Source organism: Nothoprocta perdicaria, unplaced genomic scaffold (genome assembly GCF_003342845.1).
Source record: "Nothoprocta perdicaria isolate Ctin4 unplaced genomic scaffold, notPer1 scaffold_9, whole genome shotgun sequence".
Classification (NCBI taxonomy): domain Eukaryota; kingdom Metazoa; phylum Chordata; class Aves; order Tinamiformes; family Tinamidae; genus Nothoprocta; species Nothoprocta perdicaria.
This window is the reverse complement of record NW_020456198.1, coordinates 5,690,443-5,707,880: the sequence shown is the minus strand read 5'-3', so window position 1 is coordinate 5,707,880 and position 17,438 is coordinate 5,690,443. Positions and strand designations below refer to the sequence as shown.

The 17,438-nt window shown below is 40.5% G+C and overlaps 3 protein-coding genes across 3 annotated transcripts in view; all 3 read left to right on the top strand.

Annotated features, from left to right (window-relative positions):
- The window catches only part of PRKAR2A (protein kinase cAMP-dependent type II regulatory subunit alpha), a 52,094-nt gene extending 43,653 nt beyond the window's left edge, over window positions 1-8,441 (top strand). The window contains exons 8-12 of the mRNA XM_026052498.1: window positions 1,959-2,060; window positions 3,624-3,698; window positions 6,240-6,305; window positions 6,850-6,988; window positions 7,543-8,441. Coding sequence (XP_025908283.1) covers window positions 1,959-2,060; window positions 3,624-3,698; window positions 6,240-6,305; window positions 6,850-6,988; window positions 7,543-7,676 — 516 coding nt within the window. The 3' untranslated portion in view covers window positions 7,677-8,441. The remainder of the gene's footprint in view (window positions 1-1,958; window positions 2,061-3,623; window positions 3,699-6,239; window positions 6,306-6,849; window positions 6,989-7,542) is intronic.
- A 4,754-nt stretch (window positions 8,442-13,195) lies between these two features.
- Window positions 13,196-15,751, top strand: RPP14 (ribonuclease P/MRP subunit p14). The gene is made up of 5 exons (XM_026052711.1): window positions 13,196-13,284; window positions 13,375-13,459; window positions 13,869-13,945; window positions 14,706-14,784; window positions 15,184-15,751. The coding sequence occupies exons 1-5, from the start codon at window positions 13,199-13,201 to the stop codon at window positions 15,238-15,240; spliced, it is 384 nt and encodes a 127-aa protein (XP_025908496.1). The 5' UTR covers window positions 13,196-13,198; the 3' UTR covers window positions 15,241-15,751.
- HTD2 (hydroxyacyl-thioester dehydratase type 2) lies at window positions 15,272-15,886 on the top strand. Its single transcript, XM_026052710.1, has one exon. The coding sequence runs from the start codon at window positions 15,286-15,288 to the stop codon at window positions 15,790-15,792; it is 507 nt and encodes a 168-aa protein (XP_025908495.1). The 5' UTR covers window positions 15,272-15,285; the 3' UTR covers window positions 15,793-15,886.
- The last annotated feature ends 1,552 nt before the right edge of the window (window positions 15,887-17,438 follow it).

Here is a 17,438-nt window from a genome sequence, read left to right as displayed (position 1 = left end):
TGCACTTTCTGTGTGCGCGGGCTCCTCGGCAGCTATCGCTGGGGGTTGGCCATTTGTTGTGACCTTGATTATGTGACTGATAAGCTTCTACACCCAGCATGCTTGTACAGGTCGTGTGTTTGCTTGGAGAACTGACTTCTGATTTCCCTTTTCTTGGGAAGCTGTAAGAAAAGGCTGCTGTAAATCAACCTGGGAGTAATGTCAGAATCTTATTTCTTGTGCAGAACAGGATAAATAATTTGCCTGCCAACTGACTTCATTCTAAAAGGATGAGAAGGAGAAAATGACTTTTCAGTCCAGTTTGCCTTGGAACAAACTACAGCATTTGGGGTTAATCTTGTTTTAGTGATTAGTCGTTTCATTAGGAAGGCATGTTTGAAGAGGGGGAACCTCTTGCCAGTCATCTGACCCTCAGTTAAGTGAGGTTCCATTTTTCTGCGTTAAAACTTCTGATGGTTCTGTTGTCTCCCTGCTTTATTGCACTAGTTTGTGCTTGACCTACTTTAAATAAGACGTTTCAATAAGCTGCAGAGTTTATTGCTATAGGTCTCAGGTTATCTCCTATTTAAGAAGCGAGTAGTACTCTTGCTGCATTGCAGTCTTCAGCCAACAAAAGCCTGGAAGGCTCAGGCTCAAGCAGGGCTCAAATGTGGGCCTCAGCTGAACGTGTCTGGGGAAAGGCCCGCGACTGCGCGCGCTTCCTTTGCTGCCGGCCACCTGTTCAAACACTGCTGTGTTTAAACACTGCCAGTTCTCCCACTCACTGTTACGCTCAAATCCACTGTCCCGAATGAATTCTGAGCTTGAGATGCTTTGGCAGTTCCTCGCTGCACTTATGCACTTTTCTGCTTCTGTAGACATTACATTTGATGAGACTTCTACCACTGAAATGTTTCTTTATTAGTACTAACAGGGACGATGAACAAAAACTTACTTCTTGCTTTGTCATCGCTCTTGCTTTTCTGTGGATAACAGTAATGTCTTTCTTCCCTTCTTATGTCACCTTTTCCAGCTTCTGTGTTGCTTGTTGTGTAAGATAAACTCCTCACCTCTTATTCTGTTTAGAACCCAAATCCTACCAGCGGACAAAGGCATTAAAGTAATGCCTGTGCTAGCAGTATCTAGTGGGCAAGTGCTCTTCCCTTGAACCTTGATGTGCTGTTGATTTTTCAGCTGTCTTGGGACCTCTCTCCTTGTTTTATTCCAGTGGTCATGCCCTGCCTTTTCTGTTTGGAAGTAAAAAGCAAGATTGCTGACAATGGAGTCTCTAATATGTCTGCCCTTACAGGTAGTGGGACAGGAGATGGGCGTAACGTGATGATCTTGCCTTCATGCAGGCCTGCATTGCCACCCAGCGGCCACAGAGCCCGTACGTCAATAACTGCACCTTAGGAGAAATAAAACATCAGGGCAAGAGAAGAGGATGTTGTCCAGTGCTTGGGCTTTGAAACTTATGTTACGTGTACTCATGGTGCATGGGGGGCAGCTGGCAGTTAAGGAGTAAACAGTCCCTTGGCAAAAATCACCTCTTTGATCCCAGAAGCAGGAGTAGAGAATCAAGCTTTCTGCTATTCTAATTCATGATCTACTCAAGATCTGTATAAACATCCAGTTCGCTTTTAAAAACATTGTCTCAAGAAGCCAGAAACTGACTTCATTGTATATGGCGTGTGGAATATCTTTAAAAAAAAATAAAATAAAATAAAAAAAAAATTCTTTTATGCTTCTCTGGGAAATACCAAGTTTCTGTCATAGCTCTGCATTTTTCAGTTTGCTCTTACAGTAAGTACTGTCAAAGGAGCTATTACTCACCACTGTGATACTTGCTATATCATTTATCAGCTTCCTTTTCAAATACAGTGTTTATTGCAAATATTAGTTTATATTATAGCTTTGTAAATCCTTCTAGCAGTGTGCATTTTGGCCAAGAGAATAATCTACTTCTCTGTTTCTTACAGGATCGAGTGACATTCAGAAGAATTATATTGAAAAACAATGCGAAGAAGAGGAAGACATATGAGTTATTTATTGAGTCCGTGCCCCTTCTTAAATCCTTGGAGGTAATGCCTCTCAGAAATCTGTGTCAAATTCTGGCACTGACATTAGCACTGCAGTGGGGGTTTCTTGTATATCAGGAGCCTGTGCATCTCTTGCTCAGAGCAAAATTTTAATAGCTACTTTGGAACTGTTTACTGTACGTTGAGGCTATGATTCCTTTTGAGGACACAATGCAGAACTAATGACATGTTGCACTAAGGTTTTCAGCTTTTATCAGCCATGAAAGAATTTTATAGTTGAGGCCAAGATGTGGTCTGCAACAGATCTTTCTTTAAGCCCTTTACCCATGCTTGGGAGCAAGCACATGCTGTGATGATGTTTGAGATGTTTCCTAATCTGTTTAATCAGACTAGATCAGAGGGCTTTCAGAGCCATATTAAGCTCTTTTAGACACTGATAAGTGTTCACCTTTGGCTTGTACTGTAACACATATATACCTATATATACACACACACACTTTTTTTTAACAGTAAGGATATTTTTCAGCATTAATCTTTAGTGTTGTAAAAGCTCTTACAATCCACTTGAGAGAGCATTACAAAACAGTATTGTTAAGTGTGAAGGTGAACTTCTAGAATATATTAATTTGGAGATACTCTGACAACTGTAGAAGGAGAGATTCGCCTAACACCTTCTCCCTCAATGCCTGGTTTAAACAATTCCATCAACGTGACTTTTTTGAGCACAAAAATGACTCATAAATATTTAAGGATATAGAAAAATAACTTGTTAGTGCCGGATAGCGTTTTGCATGACAAACTGCAGTTGAATCATGCATGCATCAGAATTTACACACTATCTCAAGCAAGGACTAGATCTAGATGTGTTTGTGAGATGAAGGAATTTAAAACTGAATCATTTGTTGAGGTAATAGCTTTTTTTTTTCTTGCTTTCTTCTTTTCTCCATGTTTTTAAAAACATTGTCTTTCAAGAAGCCAGAAACTGACTTTTGTCATGTGATGTATGGACAGCAGGAAACATGAGAGTTAAATTTAACTCTTGAGAACTGTCCCTTCTCCCTTCCTGTTTATGAAGGTGACTGTGTGAGACTAGCACCTTTTGCCCTCACTGGGCATCCTGTTGTAGTGCTTGCTGACAGTTTAGACCTATTCATATTCCCTTCCTCTCTCCACAGTAGGAATGAATTCCTGGCTCAAACAGCACACATAAACACTCACAAAAATTATGTTCAAGTGTATGGAACATAATTTAAGATAAATGACTTAAGATAATGTGATATATTTTACTGGTAGTTTTCATTGAAGTTTGTGCTTAGAAAGTTTCTGATTTCTGTCTGAACAATTTCTTCAAATGTTGATTGAAGCTTACAGGAAGTGATTTTTCTTTGCTCTAAAACAGCTGAATTGCTTGATTGAAAACCTTGGGGTAAAAAAGCAGGTGGATGGAATGGAAGCTTTCTTACCCTAATGGCTGCTTTGAAAGTTGTGTGCATGATGACAGTGTGCTGTACCATCTGTAGGGGCTGCATTTTTATGTGTGCCTACAAAGTTTGCTGGAAGTGTATTATAGCAAGTGATCGTGTTTTATTTTCCTCTTTGTTCCAGCCTTCAGAGCGAATGAAAATAGTGGATGTAATAGGGGAGAAAGTGTATCAAGATGGGGAACGTATCATTTCTCAGGTACTTGGAGTCTAAATATGCATTTTCTCCCCTTTCTGCTTCTTTCCATTATGTATTTGCTTACACAACCATATTACTTAAACCGCCTTGGTGTCGCTTACTTTTAGTACTCCCAACTTATTTAACCGATTTTTGAATATTTTGGGAATGGCTTACTGCATTTTTTGCTAGGTTTTTTTTTTTCTATCTTAAAAAGCAAGTGCTCTATTTTAAACAAAGTTAATGCAAGAAAGTCCTTGGTATTTACCTGGAATCACAGAATGGTTCAGGGACACCTAGAGCACGTTGTGCAGGATTGGTAGGCTTTTAACCTCAACAGTCATTTTGTTTAGTAAACAGAGTATGAATCATTGATAAGACCTTAATAATTAGCAACCTTGCATGTCAGATAACTCTGAATGCCAGCAGTCTTATTTGTTGATACCAAGTACTGACATTATTTCTCTCCCAAAATCCTTTCAGCTTGTAAAATGAAAATCTTCTTCATTAAGAACTGGAGAAACCAACCAGCAAAATCAAAGCTTATAAATATGAGTTTCAGCAAAACAATCGGTGATCTAATTATGCAGTTGGTTTTAATCTTTGTAATAATTGAATTAAGGACAAGAATTAAATTATTTAAAAAAAAGGAAAAACAAAGATAGAGTTAATAATGTGGATTGGTCTGGATGTTGGTGAAACACTGCTAAAGAAGATAAAATTCAATACTTGAAGATTTTGATAGCTCCTACATTACAGCAGTTGCATCAGTACCGTGAACTTCTCTCCTGTGGATAAATTTACCTTGTAATTGTCTTTTTGGAATTTGATCTTTCAGTTGAGTGCAGTATGTTTTAAAGCACTTGAAAATCGTTAATGCATGCCAGTGAAGTCCTTATATCTCCCACTCAGTTTATTTGCATTCTTCAGAAAAATAAGTAACGACTCGGCACAGAATTGGACTGACTGTTCATGTTGTGTGATGACAGCTGGCAAGAGTGAATGAAAAGCTTTGGGCTGGATGGTTTGCCTCCATGCCCAGCAACCTTAATTTAAGAGCCTAAATTCTTCTGAAACTGCAAGTTTAAGCTTCTCAGTCATACTTAAGCAATTAAGGCCTAGTCATCTTTCTTCATCCTCCTTGTCATATGCTGTCTTCTCGCCCACACCATGCCTCCTTTTTTCAATCTCTTCCTTCTCTTCCAGTTCAACTACTTTCAAATCCTTTTTTATTTTTTTCCTGCTTTCCCTTTCTAGGCTCCTTTGGCTTTACCTGCTCCCCTGTTCCAGCCATACCTACCTGTCTGAGTTCTTCCACTACACTTGACTTGATACTGGATTTATCTCCCTCACATTGTGTCCCAGTTTTGATGAGCCAGCTCCCATTCCCTTAGCAGTTCCTTATCCAGCCTCTGCCTCCTTGAGGCCTTCATTCTTTTCACCTCTGATTCATGTCAGGAAGGATGTACAAGTTCTCTGCTCAGACTACCAGTCCTACACCAAGCCCTCACCTGCCTGTGCAAGGAAACTCCTCACTATTACAGCTGAATAGTTGGGAAGAAATGCCTTCTTGGAGGTACTGCCTGCACATTTACCTTGAGCACTAGGATCCCCATCTCCTTTCCTTTTAAAGAGGCTCCTTAATGCTTCAGTACCAAGCCTGTCCTCTTGCAAGGCATCCTTCTAGGACTTTGCCTTGTCAAACTTCATAAGGTTCTTTCTTGTTCTGGTCCCTCTGAATAGCAGCCCTATCTTCCAAGGTATCAGCTGCTCCCATCAATCTGGAACCATCTATGGATTTGCTGAGATACATTCTCTCACATCATCCAGATTGTCAAAGCTGTCAAACAGCTTTGGCTCGAAAATCAGCCCTTAAGGGGTGTCTCTAATACTAGAGTCTATTTGGATTTCAAACTCCTGGCCACCATTTGTTGATCCCATAGGAAGAAATGTTTTTCACTCAGTTGCATTCATAGTTTTATGAATTACTCCGTAGTTCTTCAGGGGACCAGCATTATGCAGGTTGGCTGTAGTTCCCCAGATCCTCCTGAAAATTTTTAGTTTTGGTTTGTTTGTTTTTTCCTTAAGTTACTAGAGATATCTCCTAATTACAATCACCACTTTAGGTTGACTAAAAAGGAGCTTTGTAGTGACATTGATCAGCTTCCTCAGCTCTGAGGCATCCCATTCAGTGCTATTGACTTGCATATGTCCAGTTTGTGTAAGCAGTCCATATCTCTGTCTTCCTCTACTTTTGGCCTTTTTTCTTCTGACTGCCATAGTTACCATAGCTCACTTTCAGACTTGAGATGAGAAATACTTCTGTTCAGCTTCCTACAAATTTTTAACTTGTAAATTGACAGATTTAAAACCTTAATAACAATTTATACTTATATTTTGTATAGGCTCTTCAGTTTTCTCACTCACACGTTGCTTTGATGTCAGTTTGTCAATTCGAGCAGATTTCTACATAAAGCCTAGGTCAGAATGAACACTTTAATATCATTTTTCCTTTTCACAGTAAGCTTAAAAATGATTTGGTTTACCTTTTTCTCTTCACAGGGTGATAAAGCAGATTGCTTTTACATTGTAGAATCCGGCGAAGTAAAAATCTTGATTAAAAGCAAGGTGAGTTCCAAGAAGATGCTTCAGGTTTAAATGAATCTCTGATCTGCTCTGTTAATGGAAGTGCTACACGAAAAATCCAGCATGACATGTTTTAAACTGTTATTATATGGTTATTTATCATTATCTTTTAGGTAACTTAACTTGAAAGTCACTTTAGTCAAATTGGAGGTTTCTTGCTTCTCTGCAAACTGACCTGATGTACCTCTCCCCATTAAGGATGGGGATAAACTTTCTTCTAAGACTACACCAAACTGGAAGCAAATTTTAAAAAAAAAAAAAAAGGCTGTTTATCTTCAGTGACTTAGTAGACATTTGCTTTCCAAGAGATGTAACAATGACTATTTGCCAATCTCCAGAGGTTCTTATGGGCCAGCATACACTTTTCTAACCAAAATTCTAATGAAGCCTGTGGTAAATGTGTTTTACCACTGCACCCTATGATTTGGATATCGCTAGTCTTAAAATGCTAAAGCAGTTAGTTGTTACACATCTGCAGGATGTCTGGGATTAACTGCAAAGTAATGGAAATGTTCTGTTTTTACAGACTATGACAAGTAAAGATGCTAACCAAGAAGTGGAGATTGCCCAGTGTCACAGAGGACAGTATTTTGGAGAGCTTGCACTTGTTACCAACAAACCCAGAGCAGCCTCAGCCTATGCTGTTGGGGAGGTTAAGTGTTTAGGTAAGGAGGCATTTTGAGTTTCTAGTTATCCTTTTCCAGGCTTTGCTTGTGCTGTGGACTTTCCTCTACTATTGAAAACCTGGCTGTCTTTTGGTACCTGTTAGTCAGAAGTTGAACTTGGAGAAACACCACTGCTTTCCCCTTCAGATCTTTAGTTTCAAGTAGGTGTGAGGGTAACTGCCTAGTGAGTTGTTACTTCTGCATGGTCTGTGCTCTAGGGAAGTGGAAGTGGTAGACCCTGACTGCCTGGTATCTGCACCACAGTCTTCAGCATCAATTTCTTGCTTAAAACTTGCTTGTAGGTGATAGATTTATGCCTAAACTGCGTGCATTTGCCTTCTGTATTTATCCCTGAGGTCAGGTGTGTATCTGGTGAATCATATTTCTTTAAATAACAGTACAGACTGAGGTCTGGTTCCTGTTTATATGGCTTCTGTGGAAGACTCGGAACCAAAGGGGTTGATCTTGAGGTTTGCGTTCTGAGTTCAGAGAATATATTGGCGTCTGGCGTCCTTTTGATAGACAATTTTGTTTTCACTTCTGTTCCTCTGCAGTAATGGATGTGCAAGCATTCGAGAGGTTGCTTGGACCCTGCATGGACATTATGAAGAGGAATATAACACATTATGAAGAGCAGCTGGTGGCACTGTTTGGCTCTAGCATGGACCTGTTGGATCCAGGGAATTAGGCACAGGGTACCTCAATGCCTTCTCAGTTCAAGACACAGAAAAGCCTCCGATCAGCAACACAACTCACAAGGAAATGGACACTATGGAACAGTTACGGCTGCTGTCTTTTTGGGCATTTTAGAAACCATAAAAAAGTGTCAGCACAGATGGATTGCTCACTCCATGCCTCCACTTTGCTGCTGATACTTCATTACTAGATCTAGATTAAAGATGATTCTAACCCTATGTTCACTTACTTGGTTCAAAATGGCATCTCTCCAGTTCAAGTGCCTGATACGAAACCCAAAGTGAGAAAGATGTAGAAGCTTCCTCCTTTCTGGTATTACCATTGGGATAAATTTTCAGAGCAGATTCTGTAGTTGTAAGCTGCCTGTTCTGCAGAAACAACCTGTAGAAAATGAGCCTTTTACAAGCTTATTATCTTCTTCTGATACTTTCCTTACACAATGTGAAATTTGTTTTTAACTGTAGCATCCGAATCCAAAGTTAAAAATATCAATGGAGCCAATTAATAAGGTGGCATCAAAATTTTGTTCAACCTGCTGAATGTGGTGGCTGTTTATGTAGTTGTTTGAACCTAGCTGGGAACACAGGAGATAGCTGCTTGGCAATGAAATGCAGAAAATGAAGTATGGCTAAATTTTAGTTCAGGGTTTTCTGAGCAGCAAAGAAACTGGCTTAAAGATTTCATAGTTGTCATCTTCTAAAATTTGCTCCTGGCTTCTTACACCAAGTAGATTTTATTGTGGAGAGATCACAATATATAGCCTTCTCTTGCTTACAGAGATTCGTTATACTTTTTGATTTCCCAGGGCACTGTTGTTGTCTGGGTCAGTTTTAAAGCTTTTTAAGGAGGTGAACATTTTGTAATTTAAAGGAAGACTATTTCTCTACTTATTGACAGGATCTCCCTCCCTCCCCAGTCCTAATACTTCACAGTATTCTAGCTTCATTAGACACTTGGATGTTTCCAAATGCGAGGTGTATTTGCTAAATCTTTCAAAAGTTGGCAGCATTTGAATTTGTAGAGCAAAGATCTTTGCTAACTACACATTTGGTGTGTTTGAGGAGCCTTTTTGATTTAGGTGATAACTCAGATAATGATGAGTTATCTAAAATATCGGTTAAATCTGCAGCATTTACTAGGTAGATTCTATTTCTTTAGCTTTAATGACCTTAATTGGCATACTGCTAAGATTTTATCAGAGTATTATCTAAATAAGATTCAGACCATAAGAAGGATATTTTTTATGGTGTAAAACAGAATATTTATATTAAGAAATTGAATTTGTAGGTAATAAATCTAGTGAGCCTTTGAATTTTTCAGCTCATGCAAAATTTGTGTTTTATGGGGTTATGAAATTTTAATTGTGGGTGCTAGTAGAACAGAAAATGCTCTTTTTATTCATGGCCATGTGAACAAGAATAGAAGGATGCAAGTTAAATTCCTGCTTATAGTTATCTCAATGGACGTTTCTCTAAGGCACAAGATGCTTAGCCACAACTCTGAGTTGGTTTCTGGACAGTAATTTCTTCCCTAAATGGATGAGCTCCTCCCAGTTCCTGCACTATGAATAAGATGGAAACCTGGTAAGATTGAATGGCTGTTGTCCAGTTACTGTAATTGGAATCATTTTTATTTAATATAAATTGATTCATAATAGACACCACTGAAAGAGGAATTATTAAAGTTCTGATCGTGATGTCCAGTGGCTGTTCTAATTGTATGTATTCTAGAACAGTGAATTTCTCTTACTTTACTGGAGTGGTTTTGATAATAAATTACAGCCAAAGAAGCAGCAGGTACTTGATTCATGCTTCTGAGGTTTAACACCAAAGACAAAATCACTGTTTTAATTGCAGATTTTTTAAAATAATAATAATAATAATAATAAAAAGTTAGGTCCTTGCTTTAATAACAGATACTTTGAAGTACTTTGGGCTCACAGAGTCTTTTGGAAGCCAGCTCATGACTATCCAGCAATCCAAACATAAACTGGTCTGCAAACTAGTACGAGCTTCTGTACAGCCTAAACTGTCATGTGAACTAAAGAGAAATCTGCTGTGAAAATCATCAGCTGGCCTCTGTCCCTCCCAGGCACAGTTTCCTCTCCGTTGTCCAGAGGAGTCTGGCATGTTGGGCACCCTTTCAGATGGGTTCTGTTTTTTACAGCCTTCAGCATAAAACAAGCAAACAAAAAAAAAAAAAGGAATTGTCTGATAGACTCTTAAGGTCGCTCTGCCTGGAGGGGAGGATTTGATGATTCTAGAAATCACAGGAAAGGATGAGACTCTAAAATCAATGGCTTGGGACCCCACGTGAGCAAGAACAACCTTCTAGAGTAATTTGAACCTTTCTCTAGACTCTCTGCAGCAAAGTCATACTGGGCAACGCCATCCTGCAGCCGGGATTGCTGTGACGTTGCTCTGTTGTGTAAAGAGGCAATCAGACTCTTAGCTGAAGGAGAATGAGCCCGTAAGAAGCTCGCTCCATTTAAGAGCGTATGATTTGCAGCGTGCCTGACTAGTCTAGTCTGGTTTAACCAGCCTGTTCTGTGTAACTTCGGTCAACAGAGAGAAGCCTGTAGTGAGATGCTCAATGCTGTCTGGCTGAGCGGTTACCTGGCAGAGCACCAGCAATGAACAAAGTCAGAAAGCACGTGAGCGGGGTGAAGCGAGACACCGATTTGTGAAGGTCTGACTGTGTCATTGTATCCCAGTTTTTTCCTTTTCACTGTGACTGCTCATCACGATTGAGAATGAGCACAGTATTTGTTGTCGTTGCTCAGCGTTCAGTAAATTTGCTGTGTATTCTCTGAAACTGGTAATGGAGGAAGATCTCATTTTTATTAAAAAATCAGCAGCAAAGTGGGTAAAGAGAGTAGTGTCTTTTTGAGACTTGGAGGACAAAGTCTCTTACATCTGATTCCCTGCTTGTGATTGTTGTGAAGTCAGTGAGAGGAGCTTTCTCAGTGGTCAAGTGTCCTGGCATATGGTATTTCTGTTTAATGTCACAGCACAGGTCTCACAATGTAAAAAACAGAAAAGGGCAAAAGCGCTCTCTTAACAAAATACAAATTTGCACAGAGGGCAAGAAGAGAAAACCCTTTGAATGTCACTTCCATCCTTTCTTTTCAGTTGGCTGAAAATGGACTTTTGTTCTTGACATGTATTTGTAAACTAGTCTTGCCAAAATATAAACATTTTGTTTTTTTTTTTCACTCCAGTCAATTTTTGTTGTTACAGTTTTTTATTTTCACTTCTTTCAAACTATATATTTTATTTCAAGAGGCCTTCTTTGTGGATTTTCTCCTGATGGTCTACAGCACTACAATGCTATTTCAAAGCGCAAGAGACCCTCACAAGAGAATACTCAACTCATTTAGCTGGCTGGAGCTAATAATGCGCTACTAATTTTCCTCCACTCTGTGGGGCAGGAGGAGAATTAAATCCTGCATAAAGTTGCTACCTCAAGGCTCCAAGTGCTTTAATGGTCTTTCACTTGGAAGAATTTCATAAGGCAGTTCTTAAAATTGGTCTGTTCTTCTGAGTTAAGTGTTTTTCTTCATTAATTCATTGAGGGGACCCATATTGCATTCATTTTACATTTAGTATTTGATTCTCAAAGGATGAACAACTGCAAAATTCAATTCTTGCATTACAAGAAAATATCTGCCATATGAGCATACGTTTTTTAAAAGTTAAACCACTCTGGGGTTCAGCTTCACTTTTGGTTAATAAAAAGCTGACATGTTGTGTCCAGCCTTCCTGGTACAATCTGGTGTGTGCTTTTTATTGACTTACTGCAGCTGACGTGTCCCCGTACACAGTGCTTAAAAAAAAACCCAGACTTTCTAGCAGGTAATTAAATTTACTTGGAGTGTCTGAGTTACTGTTGCTTGTGTTATCAGAGCCTTATAGAAAACAGCACTTGCCCTATTGCAATAATGAGAACAGATTTATACATCATCCAACCACCAAGTTTTACTGTTTGGTGAGAAAATTTAATACCTTAAGTGATACCTTTCTGTAGATATTGTTGCTCCAAATAAAACTGGCTGTGATATGGTTGCCATGCTATTGTAAAATCAGTTTTTTGATTTTAAGCAGTGTACTACCTGATTCTCAGTTCTTAGGAGAATTTTAATATTCCTGAAGATCTCATGCTTCCCTACACTTACGGCTACTGAATGTCATACAGCAAGTTGTCTTTTTTTTAAAAAGAAAAATAATTTGGTACTTATGAAGTTACTTGTTCAAATTCTAAAATTTGGTTTTGCTTAAGCTTTATTCTAAATGCTTACTATTTTATGTACAATTTCTAAATTAAGGAGAGCATTTCCAGTGCATCTCTGCCTCAACTAGTCTATAGTACTGGGTTTATTGTAGCGCTTGAGCAGTAAAGATACCTTAACTCAGGAAGATGTTGACATGTGAAAGGGCCAGAGGGTAGCAGCATAATAAAAAGATCTATAAAATGTAACATTTATACAAAAAGAGTCAAAGGAGGCTGAGCTCCCTCTGGACTAGGAAGAGAGAAGATCCCAGGGTTGAGCAGAGCAACACCTCAAATTCTGATTCCACTGCTGGATCCTGCTGCAAGGAAGGGATATCCCTTAGAAGCTCTGGTGTTAATAGAGGCATGTGAGATGAAGAAATCCTGATTAGTTACAACTAGCCATGCTTTGAAGATCCTGGCTTCACTGCCTTGTTACTCTGTCAGTCACCAAAGGGTGAGAAAGGACAGAAAAGAGGGTGGTTTTGTTTAAAATAGTATGATTTTCTGAGACTTCCTGGATAAAACCTTTCCTTTAAACAAAATATGTTAGTCTCAGCATGTTGGTTCAGTTTGGGAATCTTTAACAGCACAAATTCCTATTCACACTGTTTTTTTCCCCTGCTGTTTCTCTCTGAAGGATGTACGTCGCACCCATCACTGGATAAGCACTAAGCATTCAAGCAACTATGATAATTGTGATAATAACAGTGTAGGGGGGAGGATGCTGTTATTACCACAGCCCTGCTTGGGTTCTACCCCGTGGGAGCTGCTTTTTCAGCAGTGTCCTAGGTGCTCCCAGCCACCCACCTGCCCTACTAGCTGCCTCTCCACCACTCTCATTTGTTTAATGGGGCCACGAGGAAGCCCCTCGGGTTGCCCCTGTCCAACCTATGCTCAACTTTTGTAATCTTGAAGCACTAGGAATCACTTCAGTGAGAAAATTAATTTCAGAAGGGGGAGCTCCTACTCCCTTTCCTGACTCGGCTCGGGCCAGAGCTCCGGCTTCGCAGGCAGCCTTGACGCAGCCTGGCTGCCCGGCCAGCAGCTTTAACGTGACCGGTTAAGAGGCCGTTAGCGGCCGTTGGCGACTGTTAGCGGCCGTTAGCGCGCGCGCCCCGCCCCCTCCCCTCATGCCGAACTCCGCCGCGCGCGTTGGGCCCGCGGGGCCGCCGTAGCGGAGCCGCCATTGGCTGCGCGCGGCGCGGGGCGGGCCGCGCCTGAGGAGGAGCCGCCGCCGCTCGCATGGCCCGCGCGGAGCCGCCGCCGGCCGCCTTCGAGCGGCGGGTGCTGCGCAGCGCCGCCGAGCACCACTACCTGCGCGTCCGCCTGTGAGTCCCGCCGCGCTGCCCCGCGCCGCGCGCCGGCCGCGAGCCGCCACGGGCAGCCCGCGAGCCCGCCCTCCGCTCTGCTTCCCGCAGGGAGCTGCCCGACGGCGCGGCCCGGCCCAGCGCCGCGCTCTTCAAGCAGCTCGTGGTGACGGCGCTGCGGGAGCTGCACGGCGAGGTGCGCCGCCCGGCCGGGAGCCTTGCGGGGATTTGCCGGTGTCGGTGCTTTTGCCGAAGCGAGGGATTAAGAGCAGCGCACTGGGATGGAAGTAGCTCCAGGGGCTGGGAAGTGCCCGGGACTCGTCGTGCTCAGCTTGTTGCCTCGTTAGGAGGCCGTGATTAGGGCGCATCGTCATCCCTGGGGCTCTTGTTTCCCCACGTAGCAGGGCGGGGGGTAAAAGTGGCTCTTTTACTATAAAAACGACGATACTGTACAAAAACTACGATGTTTTTATTGCTCACCTGAGATTTGAGCTTATCTATAACAACTTGAACAAAGTCATGTCCTGAAAATAAAATCACTTTTGTATAAATTACTATGAAAGTAGGGGGGAAAACTGATTTAATAGTGTCATACTTCTGCATAGGTTGGAGCAGCTTTGCCTGTTGATGTCTTAACGTATGAGGAAAAGACTATGTCTGCAATATTAAGGGTTATTAGCAGGTAAGGTACTGTAGTATATGGTATATGAATACTATGAGGTAAATATCTATTAGCTTATTAGCTAGAAATGTGGTAACTGACATGATCTATATTCTGTTATTGACCTTGCTTTATTTGTGTCTCTGTGAAATCAGCCTAGAATGTTCATCTACCTTTTCATCTTTTCATCAGGAATATAATTCCCAGGAGCTTGGTTTCAGTACTGTCTGGGAGACATCTTTAGGTTGCTCAGAATCTCACTGGTGCTGTTTGCCTGCAATTTCCAAAGAACCAAGCCTAACTTGAAGAGCTAAGCATAGAGTGTGTGAAAAACAAATATAAATTTACTAAGACCTAAGAACATGCCTGGATCAATGTATTATTTATTCTTAGAGCAGAATGGTCTGATGAGAATTGAGTGCTGTTGAAATGTGTAAGTGTAAATCCCTTTCTGTAGCAACAGAAGGCAGTGCTTATCAGATGTAAACAGTGAAGATAACAGCAGGTGAATTAGAGGAAGAAGAAGCTTAAAGACGCAGAAAGAATTTAAGAAAAAGGACCATAAAGGTTACAGTAAGCATCTCATGTGAGTCACGGATAGAGACTGCAGTGATTACAATGACATTTGGGGTCTAATGTTACTACCTGCTGAAAAATTTCCCGCTGTTGAATTCTGTTTTCGTTCCTGCTGGTGTAACATGTTTATTTAAGCTGCTTATGCTGCAGGAAAACCGAGACAGATCAATCCTGTTATAATCTCTTTCATATTCTTGTTGTCCAGTGGCTTTGTCAAGCTGTGGAGCGCCCTCACGCTGCTGGGCTTCTACCAGAACAGAAGATGTGCCTTTCGAGTGCTGCAGGTAAAGCCCTGGGAGGCCACGTGGCCTCCCCGAGATGTCACTTCTGACAGTAGGATCACCTGGCTGTCTGATTACGCAGCCTTTTAACACAAAGGTGGCTGACACTTCCCTTTGGTTTGGGAGTGAAATGTTTTTCGCTGTGGGTGTGCAGGCCTATGTTTTAAGTAATGCATTCTTAAGTACTCTAAAATGAATGATCTAAACTTGTCACTTCTGGGTTGTCTGCCGCTTCCCTGCAGACTAAAATGGATATGATCTTTTAAAATCAAAGTGTGGTGACTGTTTCCTTATCTTACAGTTTCACTCTAGTGACAAGTTTTTTTCAGCTCTACTTTGAATGATTTTGATGGTTTTTGTAGTGTTTCACTGTGTTCTTTCTTTTTTTCCCCTCCTAACTAGACATCTCCATTTCTTCTTGCATTATCTGGGAACAGTAGAGAACTAGTGTTGGACTGATTATGCCGTTGCTGGTTTGGCTTTAAGAAGCAGAACTTGTTTGAGATGTTGCAGCTCTTCAGGTGTGGAATTTCTGGAGGGAATTTCCAGCAAAGAGCCTTGACAAAGCGCATCATTATCACCTCACTCCTTGGATGTCCTTTACTTCGACACTTACATATAAAAGTTGGAGACAAAGCTGAACTTACCAAAGCTTTTACACAGAATGATGTTGTTACTTTTTCTGATTTAACAGGTGACACAAATCCTTTACATTTAAATGAAGATTTTGCAAAGAAGTCTAGATTTGGGAGAACTATTGTACATGGAGTTCTGATCAATGGACTTATTTCTGCAGTTCTGGGTACTAAAATGCCAGGTCACGGTTGTATATTTCTTTCTCAGGAGATCAGATTTCCATCTCCTTTATATGTTGGTGAAGAAGTCTTAGCTGCAGCAGAAGTTAAACGACTGAAGAAATCTGTTGCACACATTGCTGTATCGTGTACGGTCAGAGCAAGTGGAAAGACTGTTATGGAAGGGATGGTGAAAGTCATGGTAGAGGAAAATTAGAGCTTTTCATCCTATGCCTCTTAATAGTAAAGGTCAGAAACATACGCTTGCTTTTGACTCTGTCTTTTTACATGACGATACTTAATCCAGACGGTTTGCAACAAAACCTTCCAAGTGTTTAAGAGACAGCATACGAACTGGTACTAACTGCATTAAGAAACTTTTTTTTTTTCAAGGGAGTCTGACAGAATTGACACTTTTAGACAAGCCTTTGCTATGCTGCAGTGATGGGCTTGTGTTGTGGTTATTATTTTGGTCAAAAACACTTTTGAGGAAAATAGACACTGGTTAAGATCAGTTAAAACTTTTTCACGCTTCACAGAAAACTTGTATTGATAATAAAAGCCTTAGGGAAGGGAAAGTGCTGCTCTTTAAGAAGTTAACAAACAGATAGAGGAAAAGGGTATTGATGCACATACTGCAGGATTCCTCCGTGTGATGCATATACCAGTTCTACCAGACATTGGTGCAGTGAACAATACTCTAACTAATAAAAGTCTTAGCTCCATAAATAAGCAGTAATCAGCCTTAATGTAAACAATTTACTCTCCCTGCTCTATCTTAATTTGATTCTTTCATTAATATTTTCAAATTCTTCAGTTATGTTACAAAACCTAAACAAACCCAGAAAATCACCTTAGCTGCCAATTGCCATTGAAATTTGCCTCCTAGAAGTACAACTGAGTGAAGGAAGGTCTCTGAAATACTTTGTGTGTGTGTAAATATATATATATATATATGTGTGTATATTTATATATATACACTTTCACTCGTTCCTTGTTCATCTGCCCCTCTAGGTCTGAAGTTACCCTGTTTATACCTAGTAATCCAGTCAAATCTGAGAAGAGGCAGTGGGTAAGAAATTAAGGCAATAGTTAAATCTGTATCTCGCATCCTGAGTAACAGTAGAGGGAGTCCTGGGATACCGAGAAGAGTCTTTCTGTTCTGGTCTGAGATCCAAGAGCTTAATCACAGCGTGTAGCTCATTTTCCTGTCAAGGTAGAGTTAAAGGAAAGCGGGGACTATTTACACTAACTATTCCAAGCATGTGACAGATTCTAACTCTGCAGCCCTGCATACTTACCACAACCGAGGTGAAATCTATTCCTGTTAAATAATTAACTTCCTGCAGCGTAAAAATACAAATACATTGGCAGCAGGTTCCCACGTGGGATCGCAGAGCACCCCTGCAGTGCTGCAACTGGAAGGAAATGAAGGTAGTGTTGGATTGAGCCCCAACACCTCAAATTTGGCATTACAAAACACATTTAACTGCAAAATTATACAACCCGAAAGATAAATAGAAAATAGGGAATATAAAAATTGAAGAGGGTTTAGGGGGGGGGGTCTTTTGGGGTTTAGGGGGGGGGGTCTGAAGCCTTTGGTTTTCCAAAGTCAAACCCTCGTCAAAAACCCGAGAGGGCTTCCAGCCCTCTCGGGTTTTTGACGAGGGTTTGACTTTGGAAAAGTAAAATAAAATAATAAAATAATAAAAAAAAGTAAAAAATAAAAATAATAAAGTAAAATATAAAATATAAAATATATAAAAATAAAAACTAAAATAAAAATAATACAATTAAATAAAATAACGAAATAATAAATAAATAAATAATAAAATAAAACGGAGAAATAGCTGCTGAGGAGCA